Raw genomic sequence first — 21,638 nt, 5'->3', positions numbered from 1 at the left:
GTAGTGTTTAGTTGCTGCCTCTCTTATGACATGTACTAGTGTTGCGGCTCTTTGTGTACTAGTCTTATCACTGAGACATTGCCTCATGCGGACACACAGAAAATATGCTTCTGATTAATGGGATTGCAGGCAGTCATTAGAAGGATTGAAAGACTGGAGAAAAATTCCTTAAAATTTTGAACTGTCGCATATGATATTGTATAAGAGTAAGTTAGTTTATTTGTTCGTAGGATTCCTTTATACCCTTTGTTACAATAACTTATGCATGCACTAGCTTGGAGCCTATATCAAAAAACTGCCTTGGTTATTTGAAAATATTACATTGTAGATAATGTTATCTACATATAAAAAACCTTTGCTATGTGAATAATCATGTCACAACTGGGTGAAAATCGTTCAGTGGACAGGTATATGTAGTGAAAGAGAATGGAGGCATACTAGAGTGAATCTGAGGAAAAATCCTGTTGATCTGGATAGTTTAGGCTCCAGGTCCATCTCCGTGCGGGGGTCTAGATGTGTATAAGAGACAGTAGAGTGAATCTGAGGAAAAATCCTGTTGATCTGGATAGTTTAGGCTCCAGGTCCATCTCCGTGCGGGGGGTTGGTTACACAGGTATTGCCAAATACCTCAAGCTGCTGGGTGCAGTACTGTGAAGAATTTGAGGATGAGAGAAAAGAGGACTTCCCAGTCCTCTAAATGTAACAGTCCTTGTGGCAGTGCCATATCCCCCCAGGTAGGAGCTGAGTTGTTGGAAATTGTTCAGTGGAGGGGCCTGGGATAGTGGCAGGAGGCAGAGGTGCTAAGAAGGATACAGGTGGCAGAAACTAAACTCATAGAGCAGAAATAGGCAGGATTCCAGAAGTGGGCAGCCTTCCAGAAGTGGTGTGCCCAGTATTCTTTTATTCACTAGTTTATGGACTTCTTTGGCAGGGACACATTTTAATGAAGTCTCTTTGGAAGAAAATTTGCATGGCTGAGATGCTGGGTTTTGGAGTTGATGGAACTGCTGTCGAGTTAAAATAGCTTTTTTGTGTGTGCAGGTAGTGTGAAAGAGCCACATACACTATCAGTAAAGCCGCTGTCTGAGAGAGTTGAAGAGGCACACAGACAGTTAAGGTTAATCGGAGTGATCAGCCTGTGTAGGCCAGGAATCTGCATCATTGACACCAAAGCAAGTTGAGTTCAGGCAGTAGATGCTAGAGGTGTTAAAAATGGGACTTACAGAGTCAGACTGCCTGGATCTGAATTCTAGTTCCTCTTCACAATTGCTGAGTATTATCATGACAGAGATACTCTCTGTCCTATGTTAAGTGAGACTACTTATAGTACCTGTTTTTATATAGTTATCTACACACACACACATATATGACTATATATATATGGTCAGCATCATCATATCATCTAATACTAATTGGAGCTATATGTGTACAAACTCAATCATCATCATCATCACCCAATGCTTAACTGGAGCTTTATGTGTATTAACCCATTCAATCCTCAAGAATGACAGACATCAAAATGGACATGGCAGTCAGGAGAAAGTGTACAATGTGCAAAAGAGTAGGGGTGGCTGCCTTCTCTATCTAGCTAAGGGCTCTCTACACCTTATCACCTTGTGGTCCTGTCCCCACCCCAATGACTTGTCTGCTCTCCTTTTTTTTTTTTTTTTTTAAAACAACATTGCCCGCAGACCACTTAATTGACACTGACTAATGGCTGGCCTTGAATTAATGTCTGCATCAATGGGTGGATGCCCTGTTTGTATCCGTCTTCCTGGCCTTGCTTTGGGATCTCAGAAGACAGAAATGGTGTGTTCTATTTACAATCCTAGAGTCATAGAAGATTTGTGGTTCTTTTTATCAGATGAGGACCCAAAGTTCTGCACAGGGTTCTTCTTACAGGTGGCAAGGGAGAGAGAGTTTGTAGAGACCTTTAGTTCTCTGTCACTTCTGACAGGGATTGCCTCTCTAGTGTCTAGCCTCTAAAAAGTCATCATGTTCCTTAGCTTTCTATTTCCCTTTGCACAAATTTAGCCTCAGGCAGAGTCAAGCACAGCTTTTAGGTTTGTAAAACCTTGACAAGACCTGGAGCCTTTTCTTAATACAGAGCCCCCTGGCAAGGAACACCTTCAGAGGTAAGCTGTGGGCAGGGGCTTGCTTGATGGTTCCTGGGGGATTGAAGATGGCGGAGAGTTTGTTCATTATACTTCCCATTCTATTAGGAATCCCACCAAACTGGCCCACTGGGTGGCTGGAATAAAGGAAGTGCTAGGAAGCAGCTGGCATAAAGATCTACCCAGCCTACTGGTTGAGGATTTTTTTTCCCTAAAAGACATACATTGCCAGGAAAAGCTAACAAAAATTTCAAGGCAGATTTGGAGGAATTAAATTATTCTTAGGCATATTGCCTGGTTTCTAAGCATTTAGGGATATGTAAATGTTCATGTTCTTTAGAGGTCTGTGTCTCTTTTGTACAGAGTACATTAGTACTAAAAATGAGATTTGCTAGTTCTACATTTTCATGTGAATTTATGCAGTGAATATTCAATTTGATTCTGGATCTTTCAAAAGGAAAGGCTTTCTTTAAACAAATAATATGGCTTATTTTTCTGATATGCTCTACTGGTTGCTTTAATTCTTTTCTCCGACAACTGAAATGCAGAGTAGAGTACTGTCCCCAATTAATATTCTTGTTCCACAAAGACTTCCAGTGTTTGTTTTTGCTTCTTTTAATATGTAACTCTCCTAAGTGTGTTATTGTATTACAGCTAAGAGGCTTTAACCATGTAAAGTTGAATACTTTACACTTCTGAATGCCGACATAACAATTAATCTGTGATTAGATTTTGCTTCTTAAGATGCCTCCACTGACGAGTGCTTATAATATTAAACTTCTAAAGTGTTCCACTCTTTAAAACTTATAAAAGCTCTCTTTGATATAGCCCACTGAAATTGTGTGGCTATTGTTTTTATTGCTTTATTGTGCAGCCAGCTTAACTGAAACCTTTGGGTGACTTTTACTCTTTATAATAAAGATAACATTGAGAAATGCCTGGAGTACAAAGTGTATATGTGTACATGCCGTTCTCAGCCATCTACTCTGACTTAGTAACTCTCTAATTCCCTTGCCTCCACTATGTTTAAGAACAAAAAAGAAAAACACTTCCATTTCCCATTTCCTCCATCAAGCTCTCTTTATAGAGTGATCTGCAGCAGCCATTGCTACTTCCTCTCTGATATTTTTGAACTCCTTAAGACATTCTTACTGTCCTCACTACTGGACTGGAATCTGCGTGATGATTCCATCATGGGCGAAGCCCCAAATTATTTCGCCTTGACTCAGTCTCTCCTGTCTGGATGCCTTTGTAGGATTTAGTCTTAGGGATCACATTTTCCTACGTGAACTCTTATTCCTTGTTTTTGGGACGTTGTCTCTAAACCTTGACTTTCCCTCCTCAGTTACATACATTGAACTTCACTATTTGGCCCTTGGATCACTTTTTTTCTTTTTAACTTTTAATTTGTCCTTGTGAGCGCTTCCATTCCATTGAGTTCAGCCTTGCCTAATTGTGGCTGATTGCCAAGTCCCTAGTGTGTTTCCTCTTCTGAATCACAGACCAGGGTTTTATCAGCCGCTAGCACACTTGCACGGGGGTGCCCAGAATCACCGTCAGCACATCAGGTCACCTGGCTTCTCTTTGCCTGATAGTGCTACAAACTCTCATTCACGCAGGATCAGGCGTCCTTTGCTCCTCTCGTTCTCGCCCCACATTTAAGCATTTGCCACATCCCACATGTTCTTTCTCTGCAGTGTTTATTTCACTCCTCCCCTTTCCACACCTGCTGCCACCTCGGTTTGTGTCCTCACTGCCTCTTGGCCAGACCTCTGCAACATACCTTTCTCACACATTGTGGTTAGACTGATGTTCCTCAAGTGCAGCTCTGATCCTATTGCTCACTTTTCACCAAGCCCTTTCAGTGTTCCACATGGTGGACTGAATCACTCACAAACTCAGCATGGGCGTGCATGATGTCCTACAGCCCCTGCCTAAATCTCTAACCCCAATCCCACTGCTCCCTCTTTGGCTTCAGACTGCGTCTTCTAGCTCTTCTCAGAATATGACATTTTCTTAGTCACTTCTGTAACTAGCATCTCACCACACATTCCGTTCTGTCTTCATATTCCTGCAGTTAGTGTGCTTTCTCCCTCGTTTGAACCCTGTAGTGTTTAGTTGCTGCCTCTCTTATGACATGTACTAGTGTTGCGGCTCTTTGTGTACTAGTCTTATCACTGAGACATTGCCTCATGCCGACACTCCTCCCCTCTGCCCCCGCCCAGTGTTCTTAGAAGGCAGCGACTGCCTTACTAATCTTTGTTGTGTATATTGTGTCAAGCAATAGCACACTGGCCTGTGTCTGTCTGCCAAATCGATTAAGTACTTGTTGAATGGAAGCAGAAATTCCAATTAATACAGATGGCAAAGTGTGGTGTTCATTCTTAAGTCTCGTTTTTTTCATTCCTAGGTGAAGCTCGTGTGTGGAGTGCCACGGTACAATCAGACGACAGATGGACAGTGTGACAAAAGTGTCAGAAAGGATTGGGCCTCGCTGTGAGAGTCAGCCTGGATTCAAAGTGTTGACAAGTTGCTGAAAAGGAAGCCAGTGGGAGGACTGTGGCACGCAGAGGAAGTGGAGCCCTGTCTTCGGTCACACCATTGATGGAGGACAGATGGACAGCCGTATGGCCAGTCACCTCTCCTCTTAAACCTTTGGAGAGTGGTCCTTTGTCCTCTGCTGGACACATAATAGGAATTCTAACACACTGTCTGAATTCACTTTTCATAAAAACGTAAAATCAGACTGCTTTGTACAGCCAGGCTCAACTGTTGCATGGTAGCAGATTTGCAAACATGAGTGCTGAGGGGTACCAGTACAGGGCGCTGTATGATTATAAAAAAGAAAGAGAAGAAGATATTGACTTGCACTTGGGTGACATATTGACTGTGAATAAAGGGTCCTTAGTAGCTCTTGGATTCAGTGATGGACAGGAAGCCAGGCCTGAAGAAATTGGCTGGTTAAATGGCTATAATGAAACCACAGGGGAAAGGGGGGACTTTCCGGGAACTTATGTAGAATATATTGGAAGGAAAAAAATCTCGCCTCCCACGCCAAAGCCCCGGCCGCCTCGGCCTCTTCCTGTTGCACCAGGTTCTTCGAAAACTGAAGCAGATGTTGAACAACAAGGTCAGTATTGATAAGTGGTTGCTTAATGACTCCCTTTCTTTTTCTTTTTAAGGAAAAGTCTTAAGTTTGGGTTGAGTTGTTATGTTCTGGGCAGAAGTTATCTTGGCAACTGCACCTGAATTGATGTGTGGTGCAAAAAAGCTTGGTCAGTCATTACACAACTAGAAATTTGTGTTTTTGACACCCAAAGGAAATTCTCATTAGAGCATTTCAGAATTCAGATTTTCAGATTAAGAGTGGTCAAAGGGTATAATGCAAATATTCCAAAATCCAGAACAACATGAAATCTACAACACTTCTGGTTCAAGGCATTTCAGATAAGGAATACTCAACCTGTGTATATCTAATAATAATTTTGGGAAAGTGGAGGGTAAGTCTAATGTAAGTATGTTTAACATGATTTGTATGGAAAAATAGAGTAATAAAATGACCACAGAACTCAGCTGAGAAGAAACCATTGTTTTTATAACCCAGTATCTACCTCTTGGTTTCCTCTCCGGGATCGCTGTGGGCAAAGCTGAAACCCAATCCTATAGTTAGTATAAAAGTAAAGGAATTTCACTTCCTTTGTGGGTAGTGTCATTTGTAGCATTAATGCCTATAGTCTGGTTCACCTTCATGAGGGGAAAAAACATTCACTGAATACTTTTCTTAAATGGAAACCACCTTCATTCAAAGACCACTTATTGCTTATTGGAGATGGTCCATACTTGCGCTTTGGGCACAACTGTGTCTTTAAGGTTTATCTTCTGTTTGGTTTCACACAGAGACAAGCCTTATGCTCAGCTTTAGTGTTATCAGCTTTGTCAAATACCGGTTTCCTCACTAGTAAATCACATGCATTTTTCTTTTTTCTCTTGTAGTCTTTTTTCTTAGGATCTAAGAAGGGAATGGGAAGGAATGTTTAAGATGGGTGGGCCAAACTGCAGTAGTTATATATTGAGGAGACCTAACTGGCATCACAGGATATTTCTGGAAGAGATTCTGGGACCATTAATAAGGTGTTATGCCTTCTTTAATGTTGCCTTTTTCTAACACAAGTGAATAAGACAATGAGAACCGAGAAACAGAATGCAAGGGTAAGAGCTGCCTTTCAGTACTGAGTAATAATAGTTTGGGAATATTGTGTTAAAGTCAAGGAATTTATTAATGATACCTGAAGGGAAGCCCTTTTCTTTCCCACACCCAGCCCAGAAGGGATACTTATTTCATAAATGTTACACTTTATAATGTTCAAATAATATCTTTTATTATATTGTTCCAAAGCCAAAGTTAATTTTGCTTTGTAGATGAATCAAAAAACCATGACTCTCCACACATACATAAGTGATTTTGTCAACCATTGCAGCACTTAGCAGATTGAAGATACATATGTATAGTCGTTTTTCTCCACCAAGTTATATATTTTTCACCTTTTATTTTTTTAAGTTAAAAACATTTTCTTCAGTAGCCTAATTCAAAAGAAAAAGTGATTTAATTTTTCCCAGAATACAGAGCTTTACAGAATCATAGAAATATCTCAGTTGAATTAGAGAAGATTATTTACAAGGTGGAATAAGGGCACCTTGTGAAGAATAGTTACAGAACAATTTTATAAAAGCAGTCTTTCAGCAAAATTGCATTTGATAATTGCTATCAGGTGTAAGTTTCTTTGGATATGGTGTACAGAAAAGCAAGTCTTTCCTTATAGAAAAAATCATTTTCTCTTTTTATATCCTAAACTATTTTATAATGCTTCCTTTCTCATGTAATGTGACGACAATTGAGATTTTTAGCAACTTTTCCATTTTTCTTTAATACATGGAAAGGTGGAGTGAAATGAAAATTTTTAGCAGAATTCAAGAAAGAGACCCATGATAATGGCATAAAAGTATTAGAGCCTGAATATAAATGAGAAATTAGGAATAACTGAAAGGTTGAAAAGAGAGTGGGCGGGGGGGCCATGTGGGGAGTATAATACTAAACATTCAATTTTCTAGAAATGTTGGTCTTGTATTCTCATTTAAATATTCCTACGAAGTGCGAATTCAATAGCTCCTATGAGTTGCATGTTGAATTGATATGGAAAGTAGTTATAAGGATAAATGGTATATGTTGGAACGTATGAGACTGGTTTCTTTTGCCTCCGTTTGTATTTCTTTGAAAAGCTTTTGCAGTGACAAATTGTATGAAGGCAAGAAATGATAGTTCTGTTCTGTTCTTACTGTAATTGAATTCTTTAGTTCTTTTTTTTTTTTTCCTTTTAACACCCTCCACCTCCACCTGACTTAGCCAGTTTTTCATGTTATGCTGTGTTTATTGCTTTTAGAAGGTTATTCCTCACCAATCCCCCGCCCCAGGTCTAGGATTTGTTTTGTGGACTTGGCACACCTCATTAATGGGCAGCAGGGTAGATAGAGGGTGTGAGGACAGCCTGCATGCCAATCGTGTGTCTGTGTCCTGCTGAGCCTTGCTATCCTCTCTGTTTTTGAAAGGAAGTTGTCATTAGACTCTGGCCAAAAGTACATTCTGTGAGAGATTCCTCCCTGTACGATAGAGTCTTACTTTTCTACTTTGCTTGTATGTTCTTGGAAATAAAGCTGTGACGTTTTACTTTTTGAGAGAAAGAGTCAGAAACCCTTAGGAAATCTTATATACAGCGCTGTACTTTCTTCCAATACATTTTGCATGCAGTTTTTTAGGAAGCCCTGGCATATACATTGAATGAATTGTTCTAATTGGATAATCTTGGATGTTTTGGGACTTTAATACATTTAGTAAGCATGGCCTGAGTCCTTATTTTGCACTAGAAAGCAAAGATAAAAGATGAAATTAAGACTCAAGAGCCAGCGTGCCCTGAGATGCTGTCTCATGCCTCTCTTCCACCTTAGAGCTGTGCTTTGTCCCCTCTGCTTGGACAGCTCTTCCCCTAGACATCTGAGACTGACCCACTCTCACTTCTCTGCTCAAATCTTTCTTCTCATGGAGTCTGACTCTACTCACGATATTCCATGCTGGGACCTACCTCTCTGCTTTTTCAAATCATTGATTATTTAACCCATGATATCATTTACTTATTATGTTTATTGTTCATTGACTGTTCCCTCTGTTAGATTTTTAAGCTCCATAAGGGGAGGGATCTTTGTGGTCATCCATTATCCTAAGTATCTAGGACAGTGTGGTAGGTTCCCAGCATGCTGGTAAACATGAGCTGCTGCAGCTCATCATCTATTTCACTTTCTGCATTGCTTTTGAAATTGACCACGTGCTCTGAATGTCATGTACAATCATACAAAGCTTAATGGCCCATCTTGTTTTAGAAAATAACAGCTTATTTGTTATCCACATCCTCCACATCTGAGGCATTCTGCCTTGGCCTTCACCATTGCCTGCTATGTCTCCAGAACTCTTCATTTTCTTCCCAGGGCCTGGGACAGGTAGTTCTGCTGGTGGGAAAGTGGGTTAAGCTGATAGTGCCTTCAGTCACTTAAGTCAAGTGAGTAGAGGGTCTGTCCTGGCCAGCGAGTATCCTCAGGGCAAATTCTGTGCCCTTTCTCCCATCCTTTTATCTCCTTCCCTTTGCATGGGGGCTAAAATTGCCAATATGATGATGACATTTCATTTTTCTAGAAACCAGTAGAGCCCTATGTTATGTTCTTTGGAGAGAACCTCTTGCATGCTTTGTTTGGATAAAGAGTGTGCTGGGTGTACAAGGTGGGTGTTACATGCTCTTAGGTGAGGCAGCTATTGAAAGGCAATCTTCTGGCTTAGGCTGCTCAGATCCTGGCATCCCGTCGCGCTACACACAACCCCATTCAGCCAGGGTCCTATATTTTCTCTTGTACACAAGGAAATGAGTTGATGGAAAGTGGGGATCTAGGGATATGGGAATAAAAATATATTCCTCTGTCATATGTAAGCCATACCAGTGAGGCTATTTCTCAGGACAGTGGTTTTAACTCATACTTTGAGATCCTTTAATTAAAGTTATGCTAATGCAGAATATTTAGACGAGTGAGTCTGTGCCCATGTTAGTTTGTGGAGTGCACTGAAACCTGCTAGCATAAGAGATTACTTACTGCATCTCCACCTCCATCCTGACCTACACAACCCTCCCTGGCTCCTCCTGCAGACTCTGACAGTGGATTTCAGCTGGTTTCAAACGTAAGACATAAAGCGTGCATTTGGCATGGCTTATGTTAAATTTTGATCACAATCGCTTCTAAACAGAAAAAAAAGGCCGCCATTGGCGTTGGTTTTCATGGTTTCCTGAGGCATGTTATTGTTACATTTTTCACATTCAGCATTCAAGTGTCCCTTCATGGTTGTTGTTCCCTGTCCAGAAAGCAGGGCTGCAATAAATCACAAACGTTGATACACTGTACAGAGGTCACAGAAAATAGTGACCTGATCCAAAATTACACACCTCTGCTGAGCCCGTTGGTCATAACCTACTGCTGTCTCCTTGAGGCAAATAGTGCTTGTGCAAGTTATTTGCTTTGCTTCACAAATTCCTGCCTTTATGAATTCTGTTTTCTTTCAGAATATACTTTCTCATAACATTCTTCACCTTCCTTCCTACTTAAATAAGCCTTTGCTGTGAACTTGGAGGTTTGTCTTGTTAAGCCCAAGTGATGGGGAAAATCACCCAATTTATGGTGCTGACTGCTCGTTCTGCATCTATCAACCACTTTGTTTTTGCAAGAAAGTTGTGTCAGTTACAGGATCTTAGAAGATAAGGGCCTTTGAGCTCTGTCTCTAACTTCTGACCAACCAGAAAAGTTCATCAGGACATTATGGAGATTTCTACCCAGGCATAAAAATTTAAGTGTTGGCCCTCTGTGTTTCAGTAGGAAATGAAATATATTTCTAAAAGACGTAATGAATATAATTGATTAAAGAGTGTGTCTGGAAAAAACAAATGTGCTAATTATTTTGAATAAAATCAAATTAGCCTAACCACTTATCTTAGGGTCAGAGAATATGTCATTTGCATATTAAATTACGTATTGCAACACGGTTCACCCTCTCATGAGCATTTATTTATATTCTCATTACATTTTTGATTTTTTAAAAACATGTTTTCTGTTAATTTTAGTTATTTTGTTTCCCTAAAAATGTATGAGTGAAAGAAAAGTAGCTCTAATTAACAATTTGTGTATCCATGGTTTTTTTGAAAATGAAATTGACAAAAAGAGGATTCTCACCTTTATTGCTTTTTAGCAGGAGGGTTCTGATCCTGAGCTGGCCTGACCACTTGAGGAATTCACAGGCACGCTCTGAGGGGCCCGAGAGTAGGGAGGCTCTCTCACCCAGAGAGGAGAGGAAGGCATTTCTCCCTCCTTCCCCCAGTCTGTTATTTGAAGGGAATTACTTGAACTTCTCTCCTAGAGCTGTGGTGACAGTTAAGTCCAAGCTTGCAGAATAAGACATTATTTGAGGGGAAGCTTTCTGCCAGGTGTCCGTTTCTGCCTCCGTCCTTTAGAATGTTTGTTCAGATGCTTTTGTTAAGGCTTCTGACTCTATACACTTCTTCCTGTGTTCTTTTTTAAAAAACGGGAAAAGGGTCCAGTGTCCTTATATGTACATCCTAAGTGAAGCCCTCACACACCTCTGATTCAAATAGGAGTTATTTAACTAGAGGGAGCATATTTTGTTTTGTGGCAACTAAGTTAATGTTGATATTCGAATACAATTTTCTTTGTTATAAATATGGAACTCTCTATTTAACTTGTCAATAGATTCTTTGATAAATTTGATGTCAGTCTTCTCTGGTTTCTAGATGAATGCATCTTTGTCTGCAAGAAGAGACGTTCTGATTAGTAAGAATTTCTTCTCTGAGTTAGAAAAAAAATTAGAAATTCTGAAATTCAACAACAAATGGTGACTTACATCTGCTAAGTAGCACCCAAAAAGGGGAGAATTTTTCACCTATGGCAAATAAGAGTGCCAAATATGACATTATTTGCATATCCATGTTTTGATTAGTAAAAACCAAACAGATGTTAGTACAGCTGGCTCTTGCCTATATGTGTATCTTTGTTGCTAACAAATTTCCATGGGGAAGGATGTAACATTGGTCTGAAGGCTCAGATAGGAGAAAATAATGTGGTGTGATAGCTTGAAATGAGAAGCATAATTGCATGATGGATTATATCTGAATGTTTTGAGGTCTTGAGTTTATACCATTCAATATCAAAGCAGTCCTCAGGCTTTCAATAGAGGAGGACACGTGGAGGGGGATGAAGCGAACTAGAAATGGACTTTATTTCAATTACTTGGGTGTAGTGTACCTAAAATGTCAAGTTGTTTAACAAAATATCAGACTACTTTATAAATGTGTTATTCCTTCTTACCAATTTATGTAAAGGACCACAATATTTTATTTTTACTATGAAAATTCCATGCAGTATACAGTGAGTAGAATTATTGTAGAAACATTGTTAAAATATAACTTTGAATTAAAAACAAAACATGGTATACATTGTTATATAATGGATAACGTAGTGTATACATTGTTAAAATATATCCTTGTAGTTAAAAACAACACAAATTAGCTGCAAATCTTTGTTTAATTATGTATGCAGAACTTTCTCCCAAAGACTTTATACCACCTAAAGCATGGCTGTGATTTTCAGGAATACCCTCTCTGGACTGTTTCTTGGATGGAGGTGTTTGCAATGTATTTGTATTCATCTATCTCTCTATTCTCAGTTGGTAGATTATGTAATGCCTATAGATTATTCTGTCCTGTCACAGTTTGATTGATATTGAAGTTATAACTGTGAATTTATTATAGCGTATTGCAGGAGCCGTAATTTGATGATCAAATCTGATATCCAAGAGAGTAAAGAATATAGACATAAGTGAAATATAAATCTGTGACATATTATTTGAATCAGAAATTCCACATTGCTTTGCTTTCTATAAATTCCTTAACCTTCTAGTTCCAGTGTTCTCTAATTATAAGATGAAAAGCTAAATGCTGTCTCTTTCGAGTTTTGGCAGAGTTTTTGTTTCAATCCTTCTCTTCCTAATCAGAAGAATTGTCGGAGAAATAAGACCCAGAAAAATTGATTCTCACTAGTAGTGTTTCCCCAATAATGCAACCCAGAAGCCCTGTATATGAGAATAAGGGAATGCAGTGAGAGGATTTATGCAGAGAAGCAGCCTATGATGGTTGGAAAGATGTACTTACATGACCTCATTGCACGATCTGACTGGAGACTGATCCATGGATTGTATGGGATTATTGCTTATGAAAGTGCCTACCTGGTATCAAGTTTTTGCAAATGCACGTGGTGTATGGTTTTAAGATATGTTTCACCAGTGTGAATATTTAGGCTCTACCTCTGTTGGTGGGCAGTTAGCAATTGCTGGTATCTAAACTGGTTTGAAACTTACTGCCTCCTTTGAACGGCATCTGTGCAGTAGAGCTAAACTCGTTGACATGATCTGTGCTCAGAGTTCCTACAGATTTGTTTCATACATATTTGTTAAATTTTGCAAGGTAAGTAGAGAATGATGGTTATAACATTTTGTTTATTCAGACCCCTCTAAATCTACCTAAGAGGTAACACATTAGCATAGACATTAGACAAGGCTGCATTGTGAAGTCAGAGTGACTGTCTGGGGTTGTCATTGTCATCTTCCAAGCTTTCTCCTAAAGAAGAAAATTGACATAATGCTGTTAGACTCGGCACATGAGACCAGTGCCACAGCAAGCACTGGTTCCAGCCTGCTACTGGTTTTTTGGTAAAATGCAGTTTTCAGAATTACTCAAGGGCATTAATAAGATTAATTTTTATGATATTAGATATAGTATGTTAACTTTTTAGCTATTGTTAGTCTTAAACACTGATGGTTTTATTTTTATTCTATTTAAAAGAATAATTTTTGAGGCCAGTTGCAGTGGCTCACACCTGTAATCCCAGCATTTTGGGAGGCCAAGGTGGGCGGATCACTTGAGGTCAGGAGATCAAAACCAGCTTGGCCAATATGGTGAAACCCCATCTCTACTAAAAATACAAAAATTAGCTGGGTGTGATGGTGCATGCCTGTAATCCCAGCTACTAGGGAGGCTGAGGCAGGAGAATCACTTGAATCTGGGAGGCGGAGGTTGCAGTGAGCCGAGGTTGTGCCACTACACTTCAGCCTGGGTGACAGAGTGAGACTATCTCTAAATAAATACATAAATAAATAATAAAAATAATTTTCAATGCTTAAGAATTTTTTTATCAGTAAACAGTGCATTTGAAATTTTTTTTTTTTTTTTGCATTCTTGTGTCCCAACTATAGAAATATAGCTGAATATTTGTGGCATCATTAATGCATAATTTCAAAGCATTTTACACATTGTTAACTTAAATCTTACCATGTTCTTTCAGGTAGCAAAAAGTAAGTTTGTTTATTATTTATTCAGAAGTATTTGAAGAAGTTAGAACAAGATGATTTTATTGCTAAATAATAAGGAATATCTGTGGAGTACCAAGGAATGAGATATAATGAATTTGGTTAGAGTATATCAAAGTGCATATTATAGTTTTTGTCTCACACTTCCCTGTGGGTCTGTTTAACTGTTGAAAATGTCTTCTTCAAAATGAACCTTAAACATTTGCAAATTTAGTCTTTGCTAATTATTCTGCCAGGCTTTTTTTTTTTTTTTTTTTTTTGAGAGTCTTGCTCTGTCGCACAGGCTGGAGTGCAGTGGCTCAGTCTCAGCTGACTGCAACCTCTGCCTCCTGGGTTCAAGCAGTTCACCAGCCTCAGCCTCCTGAGTAGCTGGGACTACAGGCGCCCGCCACCACACCTGGCTAATTTTTGTATTTTTAGTAGAGACAGAGTTTCACTATATTGGTCAGGCTGGTCTCGAACTCCTAACCTCAGGAGATCCACCCGCCTCGGCCTCCCAGAGTGCTGGGATTACCAGTGCGAGCCACCACGCTGGCCCTGCCAGACATTTTATAGATATTTTTCATCTGACCCTCACAACCACCCTGCAGAGATGGCATATTATGACCATTTTTGAGATTTAAAAACTGAAGGTCATGTGATTGTGTAAATATTTAAAAAGAAAAGGGACTTCTTAGTGATGGTGCATTCACAAGATTCAAGAACATTTTGGGCAAGTCAGGCAGTCGTGGGGATTGCCTTAAGCAGTCCCTTGTGAAGTTATCAGTAATGGAATTCTGCTTTTTGGGTGGTGTTCAATTATGTCTGCTCTATCTGTTAAGTTTCACTAGCTATTACATTCATACAACTCCAGAAATTTACCTCCAATTTATATGTGACTTACAACATTTTCTTATGTCTGGTAAGTATTTGAAAGGATTGAATTACAAAGAGACGGATAAGGCCATGAAGCTAAGACAAAGTTTTGGGTATATGCATGTAAATGCAATTTTTCTCAGGAAGAAATACACCATGATCAGATAACTCAAAAGTTTTATAACCTTGATGAATAGATTTACCTTCATTTCTGTTGTTTTTGAAGAAGTTAAATGTCTGCTTTAAATGTTTCCCTGCACTTCAGGTTTTCTCATTTCAGACTCATTATATCATTTTGATTAAAATGGAGCACAGACTGGAGTTATACTTGCTTAAAAGCCAAAAACTTGAGGGTATCCAGCATAAGAATTGTGTGTTTTGGCCTGTGGATAGCAGCTGCTTGAAATCCATAAAAACAAGAAACTTGAAGTTGACTCAGATAAATCTGAAGTCTTGTACCTGAATTATGTCAAGGTTAGCAGTAAAAGCCATTTAAAAAGACTGAGTACAAATTGCCAAATTCCTTTCAATGCCAAACCGTATTTCTCAGGAAAGTCGGCCACTGCCAAATTTATAACATTTGTGTTTCTGTTACCTGAATTCCAAGGGCAGAGGGGTGGATGGAGGGGGTAAGTGAAAGGCACAGGTGAATTTTATTTTCAGGTATCTAATAGGACAGTGTGACATTGCCCAGAGATCGTCTCTCAAAGGTAGTGAGTGCCAGCAGAACTTCCTGAATGCATTTATTTTTGCTTATTTACTTATTTTCTCATTGAATTAAAAAAACCTTTAAAAAATGTTCTCTGAGTTAAAAAGGCCTCTGGCTGGTAGTCCTGAGACAGCTTCTTGAGAGTCTCCAAGACAGCCTCTTCTCACTACAGTCCCGAAGAAGACAGGAAGAAAAAAAAATTATTCTGAATACATAAAACTAGATTTAGTGGGGAGAAATGCATACTGTAAACTCAACAGAACCAGGGTTAAAAAAGATAGGATAAGTTTTGACTACCTAAAAATAGCAGGGCAGACCCATCTCCTCCCTAATTCTGTCCATAATTCAGAAAGGGCACAGGGAACTATCCTCAGGAATGCTCTTACCCCCTCTTCCTTGTCCTCTCCGACAAAGCCTTTCTAATCAGTAGGAGGTTACAACTCAGAAAATAACCAGAGAGAGCTGGAATGGTAAGTTAGGGGCTATTACTGTTGTATCCTGAGAATCCTGATCCGTGAAAATAAAGTGCTGAAGGTGGGGTAGAGTTAGAAAGACCTGTGTTCATGGAGGGTTTTGAGTATTACAGGCTCTCCATCCCTCAGAGCATCAGAAAGCCAGGCGGCGAACGCAGGAGATTTTTCTCTCAGGCTAACCAAAATCATGTTGAAATGAAAACCACTTTGGAATTGGCCTGTTCGTCTCAACCTGCCAACTAACTGTAGGCCTGATACCAGCACCCAAGTGGATCCCTTGGCTCACAGCAGTCACCAGGCATGGGTAGATCGTTCCTTATTTAGTGATAAACAGGAAAAACCTAACCAAGCCTACTGAAGCATGTCCATCTATAAAAGAAAAAGGGAGATCGTATTGGAGATTTGGAAGAACAGTAGACCTCCAGAACTGATTTATTACAATTTACTTCTGTTATAATATTTCAGCTTATTATTATGATTTATTTCTGTCCCTCATGAAAGGGACAGAAAGTAGTCAGACGGTTATGAGCTGAAAAGACAGTAGGATGGGATGAAATCAGAGTGAAACAATAAAAAAAAGACTAAGTTAAAAATGTAATAGCATATTAAAATTCATGTTTTGAGGGGGTAATGAGCTGAAAATAAAGTCTGTGTTGTGAAGGAGAAACAAGATAAGGCTCTTTCAGAATGCAAAGGATAAAAACATAAAAGGGAGAAGATATATGGAGAGAATATCTAACAGGAGAGAATTACAAGTGTTGATAAACGGGAAACCACATCAAGTGAAATAGAACAACATCATTGTAATAAGTTTTCACGCATACGTGCAGATTTGAAAGTGTTCCCCATATTTTTCATGTGAAATCAATGAAAAATATGTTTAGGCATTTCTTTTTAAGAATAATGTTAATTTCTTTTTAAGAATAATGTTAAAGTACCTTGCCAAAATATCTGGCAAGATATTTGCTACCAGGGAACAAAGATGTTTTTCTTCTCGTGTCTGGCAATAAATGCCAAAAAAATAGTGCATTGATTTCAGTAGAGTTTTGAGGAGAAAAGATGGTGACTTAAGAACTTACTGAGCTTCCTCCTTGTATTTTATGTGGAAAGGCAATTGAGAGGCATTCACTGATCAGCGGGAGCTCAGGAAAGATACACTGAACCTCTTGTTCACCTGGGAGGACCTAAAGGTTGCCTTTTTATTGTTAAGCTTTATAATTTAAAAAGGTATAAATTTAAAAGTAATTCATTTTGGTTACCTTAAAAAGTAATTATCAAAATAAAACTATAAAGTATATATCTTCTAAACACGTAGAAATATATATTCCAAAAGGCAACAAAGAATAAAAATATTACAGGGAAAATGTTTACTGTATATGAATAAGAAATACAGACTTAAACATATGTATGTTCGTATATACACATATATACATATAAAATTGGCCATATACATGTATTTATGTGTTCAACACACACATTATTTTTCAGGTACTGCACTAACCTTTTATTCCATTGACTTGTTACTTTTCCTAAGAACTCTGTGACACTGGCCTTATTATACCTGTTTTAAAGATAAACAAGTGTACTTAGATGATGGCCCAAGGTCACATAGCTAGTGGAGGAGCTGAGATTTGACCCCAAACAGTCCGACTGTTGGCCCAATGCTCTTAAGCAACTGTGCAATACAGTGAAAGGGCCGGCGGGGGTTAATGTTCACACTGCTTCATGCTGCTGACTTCTGACCAGCCACAGGGCACCCTGGAGCCAAAGGCAGATGACTCCCTGGCTTGCCAGTGACGTATGATGCGGTCTGATATGACAAAGTGAGTTAAGCAAGCAGATTTTTCCTCTCGAGAAACACACCCAAGAACAACTAAAAAGAATAAAGCAGATGTGTGAGTTACTGTCCTTACAGCAAAAGAACCTCATCAGAACCACAGGCTGGAAAGAAGTGATTACTTCTAAAGGGCAGTTCATTCCTTCTGCATGTTGGAACCTGTGGCTCTTAACTGGCTAAAATTTTAACCTTCAGTGTGGCCCTCACTTGGCTTGTACTTCTTAATGTTGTAGATAACATTATAGATTTATATAATATTCAACTTTTATATATATTATATATAAATGTTTATGTATAAATATGTATTTGTATTTGTATATGATATATAGTAAATGTTATATTTAAACCATCATATAGAAAAGTCATTATTGGGTACACTGTACAAATCTGCCTTTATAATTGAGCGTGCTGTTTCACTAAAAGCAGCTTTAGAGAAAGGACTGAAAGCTAGCTCTAACTTGCTACTTCACTAGCCTTCATTGTTTGGATTGGCGTTACATGCACAGTTATATTGTAACTGTCACTTGTGGTCTAATCTTCCCCTTAGGGGAAACTTGAGAAACCTGGTCAGCTTTAACATTTAGAGGAAGTTTAAACATATTGGACCATAACATTCACAGTTGTTTAACCGAAACTCCAGTTCTTGTCAGACCACATCTCTGCAGCCCTTCTGTGATTGGAATCATCTAACTTTGGCCCTCACTAAGGAAAAATTTGACAAGATGCAAAAAAATGTTTACTCTTGTTTTCTTTGCCAGGAACCTGAGTCTGTGCAGCAGACTCTGAGACCTCTTTGCCTACCCCAAATAAGTGAATTGTCAAATTCAACTAAGTGAATTGTCACTGTAACTGTTTTTTATTCCCATAACTGCTTTCAGTGAATTCCAACCTAGTTGTTACATCCCTTTAATATTTTGGGTAATTATGTTCTTTAAGAATGAAAATATTTTTTCCTTCCTTCCTTTCTTCTTTCCTTCCTCGTTTTGTTATAGTCTAGCTGTGAGACCAGTTGCCCTTCATATATTCTAGAAGAGAATGATGGGGTGAGTTTCACAGTGATCTTTTTCCAAAATGCAAAACCACTGTCACTCCACCTCCCAGGCAACCCCACTCATTCTATTTTCTAGAACACATTTAAAATATAGTTGAGGGTTTTGCTTAGATGATGACGAGTCCCTTGATTCAGTGGACTCCTAAGGGACCATCTTTCACCAGCACTAAATGCTGTTTAGTTCACATATTGAAATGTTTTAAATTATAACTTAGCAATTGTAAGTAGTAATCTTCAGATTATATTGTCTCACATTTAATGTATAATTTCCTAAGAGAAGGAAATGGTCCTGGTGGGGGTTAATAGTTATAGTAACTATTAATAATACTGATGACTACTAGTTAATAGTAATTAAAGCCTCCTAAAATGAGAGGGAAAAAAATCTTTTGTTTATAAGGGTTAAAGAGAGGAGTTGATACTTCATATTTTTAGTAAAATCCCAGTGCATGTTCGATTAATTTTGTTACTTTATTCCGGGCATGTAGTTGAATAATTACCTGAATTTTTGATTTGCTGAAAAGGTGGTAGTTTTTTTTTTTTACATTACTGTTTTTAGTTCATTACATCTAGATGCTACATTTTCCTTTTCTTAAATACAAGCAAGATAAAATGTTTTACCTCTGAGATGAAAAATTTGAAATTTCTTCAATGTGACTCCTTACTAACACAATTGCAAGCACGCATTGAACGTTTGCTTTGTGCCAGGCACTGCGTGCTGTGTGCTCTACCTACCTAATCTCACTTAGTCCACTTAGTCCTATTTGCAGGTTGAGGCTTAGAAAGAAAAAGAAACTTGCCCAGAGTCCAACACTAGTAGCTGGTAAAGAGCGGGTCTTTGCATTAGCCTTTCTCACTTCAGGATGGGTTCTTCCCAGCACCACACTGTACCACGCTCAAGACGAGTTGCAGGAGGAAAGGAACCTCTGGCAGTATTAACTAAATCTTAGCAAGTAGTTGCCTGTAAATTGTAGACTTTTAAATACAATCTCACATTTCTATGATCTTTATCCAGACACCAGTTACCTTCAAACTAATTTAAGAATCTTATAGATATTAAAAATGCTTGATTGGCCAATCTCATTTCTGTGAAAATCAGGTACTAGAAGCATGTATCAAACCAGAGCCTTATTTGTGACAATTTGCACACACATTTGCACAAAATGCATCAACTTCTTTCAAAGTTTACTTGAAATAAAAAGGGAAGAATATGAAGTATCATAGGTTAAAGCAATGCCCTCATTCCATTTAGGCAAAAGTATTGTGATATTTGAATATTGTTAGTTTGAGAATATGGAATTGTACTCCTTATAGCAATTCCAACCTAGAAAAAGATTTATGTTTTAATTGATGGGTTAGGCAAAAAATTAATCTTGGCATAGAGGAAAGAAACAGCTCTGACTTAGAGGACTTGAGGCTAGAACATGGATCAAGTGTCTGAAGTTTTTCATGTGGCCTCAAGTTGAATCTTGCTCAGAGAATACACGGTGGTCAAACTTCACATCATAGTCATGATGTATGAAGCCAAAAGAAAAGTCCTAGTTTAGTTGCTGGGTGGTTCCATTAAATCATGAACGTAGGTTTAATGATTTTATTGGAAGCATGACTTCCAGTGAGGCAAGGCAGCAGGCCCCAGAAGAGAGGTCGTCCATGGGTAGATAGAAACTCAAATGCTTTCCCAGACTGGACCCAGGAGACCATGTCAGGGACCGTGATACGGCTTACCACCAGGACAGATCATTCTACCCATCTAAGGAGTTAGGGTATCCCCAGGAGCTGTGATGGGAGCTGGAAATTCACACCTGTGAAATGGGAGGTATGCTGGGTTGAACAGGATAGCCCAAGGCCTGTCCATGAGCTGAGCCATGGCCAAGGATTTCTTAATTCTAGAGGCCTCCTTCTTGAGCTTGCCTTCTTTTGAACTTGGCCCTCAGTGTCTGGGTAAGTTGGGGCGTGACTATCCAGGGAAAGCCCCTGGTTTGTATTTAGTCAAGTTGGCCAGAGAAAACTGGATCTAAGCGGGAATAAAATTTGCTGACCCCCATCTCAGAGGTTAACATTTTCATTTGTGTTTTGCATGACTCATTTTAAATTACAGTGCTCTACAAGTATAGAAAGAAGCCTTCCTCTTCCCACCCTCCCCCAGACACCACATAATGGAAAAAGCAAGAATTTTCTGCATAAGCAAGTCCTTAAAAAAAAAAAACACACACACACACACACGCACACAAAGGTCAGCCTCTGATGGGACTTCTTTCCTGCCAGAAATCCCACTGGTCCACTGTCGCAATTTTTACAAAAGGCCATGATGAAAGAGTAAAGCCCATTTTGAGCCCTTTGCTTCTGTATTATGTGAAACATAACTTGTATTTCTGTTCTTGGTATCTGAAGAATTGTTAGTTTTTGAACATGTAAAATCTACTAGGCTCTCTGACTGTTGAAGTATAATTTTGATTAAGAAAAGATTTGTTCCACCGCTTTGATTAGACACATAAAACTTTGAAAAGTTTTGATGTTCTGTTTCCTGTTTTAAAAAAGTATGTCCTCTCCTGTGAACTCTAACTAGATGAGAGGATTTTCCTCAGAGAAAATTCAGCCCTGGGAAGAACCATCTATGGAGGTCATAACCTAGAAAATTCTTCAAGGGAAGTTGCAATGAATTAAAAGAGGTTGGAGTTAGAAAGTTCTGTTCTACCAAATTTGTGCTAATAGTTGCACCTTTCTTTCCCAGAGTGGTCACTGGAGAAAATGTGTAAACCAACTGCAAACAAGTATATCTGTTGTAGCTTTTCTTTTCCTTTAGTGACAGTTCAATTAGTTAACCAAAAGAAGCTACTGTACCATCAAGACTAGCTCCCAGCCCAGGGCTTCAGCATAAAGCAGCTGCTCAATTAATTTTGGTGGATCAGGGGCAGAAACAAGTTACCTTTGGGATGCAGATTCTGAAGAGTCTGCCATGAAACGATTAAATGAATGAGAGTGATGAGGGGCTACTTAATTGGAACTATGTAAAATGGCTCCTTAAGCTTCATGGACAATTGAGTAACTTCAGTTTCTTCTCCACTCTTGTTTACTTCCTGC

General features: G+C 38.9%; 1 protein-coding gene across 1 annotated transcript in view; it reads left to right on the top strand.

The window, feature by feature from the left end:
- The window catches only part of PIK3R1 (phosphoinositide-3-kinase, regulatory subunit 1 (alpha)), an 82,871-nt gene that overhangs the window by 4,473 nt on the left and 56,760 nt on the right, over positions 1-21,638 (top strand). Inside the window, exon 2 of the mRNA XM_011985279.1 lies at positions 4,525-5,244. Within this exon, the coding sequence (XP_011840669.1) occupies positions 4,911-5,244 (334 nt within the window). The 5' untranslated portion in view covers positions 4,525-4,910. The remainder of the gene's footprint in view (positions 1-4,524; positions 5,245-21,638) is intronic.

This window comes from Mandrillus leucophaeus, unplaced genomic scaffold, assembly GCF_000951045.1.
Source record: "Mandrillus leucophaeus isolate KB7577 unplaced genomic scaffold, Mleu.le_1.0 Scaffold281, whole genome shotgun sequence".
In the NCBI taxonomy this organism is placed as follows: Eukaryota; Metazoa; Chordata; class Mammalia; order Primates; family Cercopithecidae; genus Mandrillus; species Mandrillus leucophaeus.
Note: the sequence above shows the minus strand (reverse complement) of the source record. Positions and strands in the feature narration are given on the sequence as shown.